Below are 8,016 nucleotides of genomic sequence, written 5' to 3'. Positions count from 1 at the left end.
AACACGCACGATCAGCAAGGAGCTGATACTGTTAGGTTTGTTTTTAGAAACCAAAAATGTTAGGTTTGTTTTTGTAACTTGATTAATAGAAATTGTTAAGAACAACCTACTCAAGTATGCTCCATGTTTCGATAAACAAAAAATCATGCTCCCTGTAACTTGGAGCTGAACAGCATTTTGACGACAATGGGCACGGATCAATTATCTAAGTAGCAATGCCAATGTTCACTAACGTCTTTTCAACCATATGACCTTTTAGGATGGAGTTGAAGGACCCAAACAAAGCAAATTCATTGACTTGATAAGTCTACGTAACTAAACGTCAGTATTTTTTTTTTTTTCTGAATGATTGACAGCTACTAGTCTTTGAGAGAAAGCCTCTTAAGATGGCCTCTTGTGCAGGTTCTTGTTTAGTTCGTGACCAAAAAGACAATCTGTTTGTCGAACAGGTTCTTTCTTGATTCATACCCAGAAACTTCCCTCTGTCGTGCTCTTCGCCCATCATAGGACATTGATAAAATTCCAATCGACTCAACACGTCTTGTATGAACATAAGCTGATCTCCGCCGTCTCCTCCAACATTCTTTGGAGGCTAATCTGGTGAATGACAGAATCTTCACATGTCAAACTCTTCTTCTGCTTACATTCATTGTCGGTGATATTATCAACGTCGTCGGGTTTTGTAGTGCACACATGGTCATACGTTGCAAAGGGTTCTATTTTGATGTGGATAAAGGTGCTCGTGTCTGCACTGGTAGCGAACAAGCTGATGAGGTAAAGTAGTTCTGCTTTTGCTCTCATATTCGTTGGGAATTCAATAAAACTAGGCAACTAAGCTAAATTCCAACTGATCTCACACCAAACTCAATGAAAACCACAAGACATAGTAAGAAAGGAAATTCCATCTAATAAGGTCAACGTGTACATATGAAGAGAGATCTCTTCATTAACTCCAACAGAATAATACTCTTGTAATGCATGGATATACTTTTCTTCCTTGTTTTGGCAGGAACCAACTGGCAAACCTGGAAAAGCCACTAGCTCCAGTGCCAAGAAGAACAGCAAGATACTCGGCAGATTATCAAGGGGTAGAGGTGGAGGACTTAGCAAAGTAGAGAAGGTTGCTACCCGAACACAAGGTAAAAGGATTGTTTGCCACAAAATGTTTGCTGTTAATTTGCTGAATCAGCAAGTTTCCTTGATCTCAACGGGGCTCATATTTCTGATAAAAAAAAAAGGCTCACATTCTGATTGCATTAGATTCTCTGATAGCCGTGCACATATTCAGCAACAATATCTTATCTTGCGATTTATATATATCACATTAACATTATCGGCTTCTCTTTTCTAGCAAGTGTAAAAAGGAGAAAATAAAAGGTAAGTTCTCTTCTAAACGAAAGTAACCAGCTATTTAAGAGCTTACTTGGGACTGTTGCAGTTCCTTCTAGCCTCGGGTTGTGACAAATTGTGGGTGCCTATAACTTTGCAGTCTAAAACCAACCGCACACCAAAAGCTCCAAAAGCATGTAGGTGCTTCGTAGAGCGCATCAGTGTGGCTTTTGAATTGCTCCCAGAACTCCAAATGCTTTTGCTTCCTACAGCTGTAATATCTTAAGAGAGCCAAAAGCACCCTAAAAAAGCTAAAGCAATTGCAGAGAAACACTCACGCACACCATCGCAAACATCCACTCTGCCTTGGAGCTATTCTGAGATGTTTTGGTCTCAACTCACAATTTTATTATAGACTCACTTTTTAAGAGTTCAGTTTACAAGCTAAAAGTCTTAACTGCTAGAAGATGCTGATGTATATTAGTGAGAGAGAGAGAGAGAGAGAGAGAGAGAGAGAGATTTGAAAATGAAAAAAAAAAAAAGCAGATGATGGGTTAAAAATGATGTCTTATATTTAATATGGTCGTCATCATGTAGATTAAGTTACGATAAATTTGGCCTCAAATTCTAACCTCGAGTTGTCTCTCCCACTAAAATTCCATACTAATAGAGCTTTCCACAAGAAAATTTATTAACTAATTGATAAATGTATAGTGTGTTAACCCAAGTCCACGTTGCACGGGTATGTCACTAGTATCTTTCACGTGATACAAGCAGTTAACGCAAATCCAACATTGCTCCAACAACACACCTGGTGGATTAACCAATCATGATCCTAAAACTTAGAGAAATTCCCTAGTACTTCACATGTATTCTCACACATTTTTCTCCTTTTTTCTATGAGTACCTAGTCTCAACGTAATGGTTCCTTTATGTCCTAAACATTATGCAGTGTCCAATTTGCAACATAATTCGTCCAAACCCGACTCTCAAATCTTATGTCTTAAGAGCTTATCTTCTACTTGCTCTTGCATTTGATCCATCAGGTACCAAGGACTTGAATATTGACACTCTCTCCGAGAAATCAGCTGTTGTTGAGACTGTGAACAAAGCAAATGCAGAAGAGAGGACCCAGGAACAAAAGCATAAGAAGTATGATCAGCTACTCTCCCGTGCCCAGCCTAAAAGAATCCATGGTAGGAATCACGATGAAATGCCTAAGTTTGTCTGCTCTTTCTTTCTTTTGGTGTACTGAATCGGAGCTCCTGGTTAATATTATATGAAACTTCAAGTCTGCAACCCATAAAGGCCAAAGCAGAGAAGTTGCTTCTCCAAACTGTCCCTCAAAAGCTTGACTTTAACTGTTTTTGGACTGTAAGTGAAAATACAAATAATAAGCCAAAATTTATATTATAAAGTATGACACGTATGTATCTTTATGTTCCTTTTTTTTTATGAAAATCACAATTATAAGAATTGGAAAAATCCATATTACCAACTAAATCAAGGCTACAACTAAAAACTTGCGCTTCAGTTATTTAAAAAAAGCTGTTTGTTTAGCTAAGTGAAAAGTATAATGCCCAACAGACAATACCCATCTTTACATGGCATGGCCCATTTGACAATGCACATGAAAACATGGACTCTCAGAATCTCACACCAGCTTTCCTCCTATTTTTTGGCCCTGTTCATCAGGTTCTAAAGACATTAAGGTTGACAATGTTCCAAGGAAATCAGCAGGAGTTAAACGGGACCGAGTGAAGATAAAGAAGAGGTTCCAGGAGCAGCAAAAGCACATGAACGAGAAATGTGACCAGCTGGTCACTCCTGCCTGGCTAAACAGCAACCATGGTAGGAATTAACAGGAAAGGATTCACCAAAAGTTGCTCAATTGCATAATGAATATCTGTTTAGAAGCCTCAATCTTTCAATGTAAAACCAAAACCGACTAAATTTGTTTGGGCTTCCACCAGGCACGAAGGACATCTATATTGACAGTATTCCAAGGAAACGACCAGTCTTCACAAGAGACAAAGGGAACTTAAAAGAAAGAAATGAGGAGGAAAGGACTAATAAGTATGCGGTATCCTCTCCTCAGGGTGGCGGCAACAAGAAATCATATGCAAAAGAGAGCCCATTCGACCAGAAGAAGAATGAGACAGAGGTAATATTCTTATAAGCAGATGAAATCAAGCATAGCCTTAAGAGGACTTGTTTAATCATTGTTACTCTTCTACTTATTTTCAGAGATTCTATAAACGTTCACATGATTAAATTATTGCTATTATCATTATTACTTTTTGGTGAAAGAGAAATTTAACTGTGCATGGGTGGGTGCCTCCAGAGAGCAAGCAACCTGGTTCTCAGGACCAGACTACATTGTGATGGCTGCATTCAGAAAATACAAAAGTGCATTTCAAGGTATAAAGGTAAGATGGACAATCTTCAATCATTGCTCAACATTTGGGGCTTATTTAACTATTCCAACTAAATGCACGTGATTGTCCCGAGTTACTGCCAAGAAATCTAGGTAGAAACAATATTAAATAATTTGGTCACAATATGTACAAAATTTATATAAAGGATTCCTTTATGTTGAAAAACCAATAGATTGTCATCATATGATTCTTTTAGACTTCTACTTCTCCCAACTAGGTGAAGAACTTTTTTGTTTTTTACTCAATTATTTATCAACACGCATGACTTCTTATCAAGTGGGTCAATATAGTGTGATCCATCATTCATATTGATCAGAATATTAATGCAAATGTCAGAATTGAGGTACTTTACAAGCATATAAATACATAAAATTGTCTACAAACAAAAAAATAAAAGGAATTCTACAATGAACTTAGTGCATGGACTCTACTTATTTTTTAGAGCTAGTACTCAGTAGCCTGTGGCCTTTCCAATCTCATGCCGCTAACCAATTTCTGCAGACATTACTAGCATTCAGTATATGAAGAGTATCTATTGTGAATGGCAGGAGTTGAATCGGTGGCTATAGATGCAAGCAAGGATCAAGTATCAGTGACAGGGGTAGTGGAAATGAAAGAATTCGAGTCTTACCTCAAAGACAATATCAAGAGGAATGTCAAAGTGGTTTCCACAAGAAAAGGAGTTGATAAAGAGATTAAAGACAAGGTTGATGAGGAGGGTCTTGGTGGTGCGTTATATGATGTTAGCTCTAGGTATGGGGTCTTATCAAGCCACTTTAACTTTTTGATTTTCTATCATAACTGTTACTACCCTACTATTCCTTCTTGATTAAAAGGAAAGGGAATTCCTACAACTCCAAAAAGCACAGTAAATATGTCTTGGGGTTTACACATACTTTTATTTGCTGTTATAATAGAAATTGGCATTAGCAGCAAAATATTTTCTCTGTGTGGCGGAACATATTCATACTTAATGATTTTCCACAAAGCGGTGACAAAAGGTCTAACTTGGTCAAATCTTTCCATTTGCTGGAGATTATGGCAAGAAAAAAGAGCAATGGTAATTACGGTAGGGAAGCTTACCAAGGTTACATGAAATCTGGATGCTTCATATGAGCGGTTCAATCCATCATATGCCCCTGACATTTTTTAGTGACAAGAACCCGAATGCAGGCTCTAGATCAGTCGTACATGAGAACATGGATTAAGAGAAATTGTGCTTGAGAATGCTATTGATAACCAAAGATGCAGTGTATATACGTCTCTAAGTCAAAGAAGTGTTTCCTAAGTCATTATGTTGACAAATAGAATTCCGCTAGAAAGGAGGAAATGAAAAGAGTCAGATGAAACTTTTCACTTCAAGTGTCACTACAAGTTAGGACACTTGAGCCCTGCTAACACATTTGACCAGATCAGAGTGACTAAACTGGTTGTCAGCTGTCATTTGCTCCTATCAAGTGGGGCTGAACTCTGCCATATAGGTGGAAGTCAATTTGATATCATAATAGGTTGCTGCTGGCCACAAATACAAATGAAAAATGTGGTGGCCTACTGTTTTATTTATTCAGCTCTCTGGTTTGGCAGTCAATATTCAAAATTGTCATACTTTATCGTATTACCTTAGCTCTCTCACATAAATTATCATAGAATTTCCTCCTAACAGTTTTCAATTTTACATGTATGTGAAAGATCTGTATCTATCCCAAATTCATCCTCATGTGACACCTCACATAGCCAGTTTCCTGTCCCCAAGCCAAACGCTTCTAAAGTTCCCACTTCCATCTCACTGTCAGACTGAAAATGCATCTTAAGTACATGATTCTGCAGATAAAATACATAGAAGAACAAAAATTTGCCACCACCTGACAAGGAAAATCTGGTTTGCCGGATCTGTTGATCATGTACATTATTTTACCTCAGAACAGTTATTTGGACCCACAGGTTCCTTCAAGCAATTAGATATTGCCATCACAGCAGCTTCAATAGATGCGTCTTCTCCCTGTTTTAGTCGCAAAAGTTCTTTAAATTCATCTCTAATGGGGCATGTGGAAAAAGCTCACATATAAGGAGGTGAGACAAGTCCAAAAGGTGCAAAATATTCACCTTCTCTTTCCAATAAAAGATATTTCCATATTTTCCGGCCAAACGACTCCAAAAGCTACGCGGAATGTCTAAATCAACGGAAGCTCCAACATTGAAATTTATGATGTTACCTGTTCCAAAAACTCAATCAACTTGATACTCAATTATCACAACTATTCCAAAGAAACAATACCATTCCACTAGATTACCAAAAGTTGGGTCAGCTACAAAGACAATCGTTCGATCATCCACGCTCCAGAAATCTTTGATTGCCAACCCTGTAATAAGTAGTAAAGTTCAACCTCAAATGATTTCAAAAATATCTAACAAGATGATTTGACGAAGAAACCGAAACACAAGAATGCCCGGAAGTCACAGAACAGGAAAAAAAACTATTTGATCTCTCAGAAGTGTAGGGAACCTGGTGTATCGGGGTAATTCTGGGCTAGAACTCTCAGCTTAAATCCAGTATCCTTTTCAATATCAGCAATCTCTTGTGCCAATCTTTTCTCCTGCGCACAACCGAATGACCCGTGCCTTAAGCAACATTTTGTAGGTTTTCTGTGCGAATCTTGAGTCCCTCAAATTGCAGTTTCAGACTTTTCAGACTCTAAAGTACTGAGATCTCATTTTGTCAAATTAGTCAATGAAACCTTTTGATGGAACCAAACACCAAAATTGTTTTCAGTTAGTCCATCTTTTCCAAAATATGAGCGTAAATAGCACCACCACCGATATCACACAGCATGAAGACATGACACTACCAATCAAAATCAAATTAACTCCCTCTGATGAGAGGATTCATCTATACCATATCAATCCAAAAATAATACAAAACACACCTACTGATAACAGACTGATGCGTTAACATACACAAACACGCACGCACGCACGCGCACACACCTGACCATCAGAGAGGAATCCAGCGACATCGATGACGGGCGTGTACTCTTTGGGAAGCAATTCCGGCTTGTTGACCCCAACCTTCGCCTCCGCAAACCCAACCGCCCCTGCATACGTGCGTCCACTCACATTCTCAGAATCTTCCTGACTATCCAGAGTAAACCCAAAAAAACAAAAAACACCAGTTTCTGCTGCGTCGACCAAATAAGGGAACTTTCATCAAACAGATAGAGTAGTAGGCAAAAAAGAAAAAGAAAACAGAGCCACTAGCACGCAATGCAGTCGAATAGAAAGACCGGCCCAACTTTCGAGCGCGCGTTCCGCGCCTACTGACCCGTGAGAGATAGCCCGAGAGCGAGAGTGCCCGAGAGCAGGAAATTCAGAGACTTCGAGCGGAGAACAGAGATCGCAGCGCTTAAGCTGGACGGAATGCGCGCAGATGATGTTGGTATTGAGACGTGAGATCGCGACGACGGCGACGACGACGACGAAGTAATGGTTGGTGTGTGCAGAGATGGGAGGGATGGGGAGTGAAGGCGGAGAAACGCCATGGGACTACGCTTTCGGGCGAAGATTTTCTGGATAGGACAGAGAGAGGTCTCTCCTCTGTACAGGTCTCGCCTTCTGTCTGGGGTTTGTCTTCTTTTGCTACGTCGCGCCCGGAAGTTTTCGTTTTTACAGTTAGCCACTTATTAGTCATGGCAAGGGACAATTACACGATCGGTCCTTGAATTTTGGCTCAATATATAATATGATTCTTAAATTTTCAATTTGTTCAATTTAGTCCATGAACTTTAACTTAATGTTCAATGTGGTCCCTGAACTTTTATTTTGTTCAATGTAATCCATAGACATTTGGTATATATTTAATATAATCCCTGAACTTGAATTAATGAAAAGACTATATTGTACATTTTAATTTTTCATATAGTTTAGGGACTAAATTAAATATATACCAAAAGTTAGGGAAGATGTTGAACAGATTAAAAGTTTAGGGACCACATAGCACAATGGGTTAAAGTTTAAGGATTACATTGAACAAACTAAAATTTCGAGAATTACATTGCACATTAGGTTAAAGTCTAAGAATTACATTGAACAAACTAAAAGTTCAGGGATCACATTGCACATTGGGTTAAAGTTCAGGGACTACATTGAACAAATTAAAAGTTCAGGATCACATAGCATATTCAGCCAAAGTTCAGGGATTGTTTGTGCCACTTTCCTTTGTAGCAAACAGAAAAAAGGGCAAAATTACCATTTC

General features: G+C 38.6%; 2 protein-coding genes across 4 annotated transcripts; one reads left to right on the top strand and one right to left on the bottom strand.

Annotated features, from left to right (window-relative positions):
* Positions 1–410: 410 nt before the first annotated feature.
* LOC115674116 (heavy metal-associated isoprenylated plant protein 6-like) lies at positions 411–4,705 on the top strand. 2 transcript variants are annotated; one of them, XM_030596448.2, is made up of 8 exons: positions 413–600; positions 687–774; positions 1,010–1,139; positions 2,376–2,525; positions 3,025–3,180; positions 3,303–3,493; positions 3,674–3,758; positions 4,316–4,705. In XM_030596448.2, exons 2-8 carry the CDS (start codon positions 694–696, stop codon positions 4,594–4,596), a joined length of 1,074 nt encoding a protein of 357 aa, XP_030452308.1. In that variant the 5' UTR covers positions 413–600; positions 687–693; the 3' UTR covers positions 4,597–4,705. The 2 variants fall into 2 exon arrangements, with proteins under 2 accessions (XP_056172522.1, XP_030452308.1); XM_056316547.1 differs by having other exon boundaries at positions 411–774; positions 3,674–3,750; positions 4,316–4,473.
* On the bottom strand, positions 775–7,416 carry LOC115674118 (thylakoid lumenal 15.0 kDa protein 2, chloroplastic). 2 transcript variants are annotated; one of them, XM_056316548.1, is made up of 8 exons: positions 7,087–7,416; positions 6,753–6,859; positions 6,271–6,361; positions 6,059–6,127; positions 5,871–5,980; positions 5,683–5,766; positions 4,851–4,906; positions 775–2,701 (listed from the first exon to the last, which is right to left on the bottom strand). In XM_056316548.1, the coding sequence occupies exons 1-7, from the start codon at positions 7,301–7,303 to the stop codon at positions 4,889–4,891; spliced, it is 696 nt and encodes a 231-aa protein (XP_056172523.1). In that variant the 5' UTR covers positions 7,304–7,416; the 3' UTR covers positions 775–2,701; positions 4,851–4,888. The 2 variants fall into 2 exon arrangements, with proteins under 2 accessions (XP_056172523.1, XP_030452309.1); XM_030596449.2 differs by lacking the exons at positions 775–2,701; positions 4,851–4,906 and having other exon boundaries at positions 5,529–5,766; positions 7,087–7,415.
* Positions 7,417–8,016: the final 600 nt, after the last annotated feature.

Source organism: Syzygium oleosum, unplaced genomic scaffold, assembly GCF_021117445.2.
Source record: "Syzygium oleosum isolate NSW1041296 unplaced genomic scaffold, Sole_v2.1 Sole_v2.12, whole genome shotgun sequence".
NCBI lineage: Eukaryota > Viridiplantae > Streptophyta > Magnoliopsida > Myrtales > Myrtaceae > Syzygium > Syzygium oleosum.
The sequence above is the reverse complement of the archived record's forward strand: the minus strand, read 5'-3'. Positions and strand labels throughout refer to the sequence as shown.

Bases quoted from the DNA above. Each gene is read 5' to 3' on its own strand.
- LOC115674116 (XM_030596448.2), top strand. From the start codon at position 694: ATGGTCATACGTTGCAAAGGGTTCTATTTTGATGTGGATAAAGGTGCT. The intron at 1,140-2,375 runs GTAAAAGGATTG...TTGATCCATCAG, and splicing joins GGTTGCTACCCGAACACAAG to GTACCAAGGACTTGAATATT. The intron at 3,759-4,315 runs GTAAGATGGACA...TGTGAATGGCAG, and splicing joins GTGCATTTCAAGGTATAAAG to GAGTTGAATCGGTGGCTATA.
- LOC115674118 (XM_056316548.1), bottom strand. From the start codon at position 7,303: ATGGCGTTTCTCCGCCTTCACTCCCCATCCCTCCCATCTCTGCACACA. The intron at 6,362-6,752 runs GTGTGTGCGCGT...GGTTGTGCGCAG, and splicing joins GATTCCTCTCTGATGGTCAG to GAGAAAAGATTGGCACAAGA. The intron at 6,128-6,270 runs GTTCCCTACACT...TACTTATTACAG, and splicing joins GAATTACCCCGATACACCAG to GGTTGGCAATCAAAGATTTC.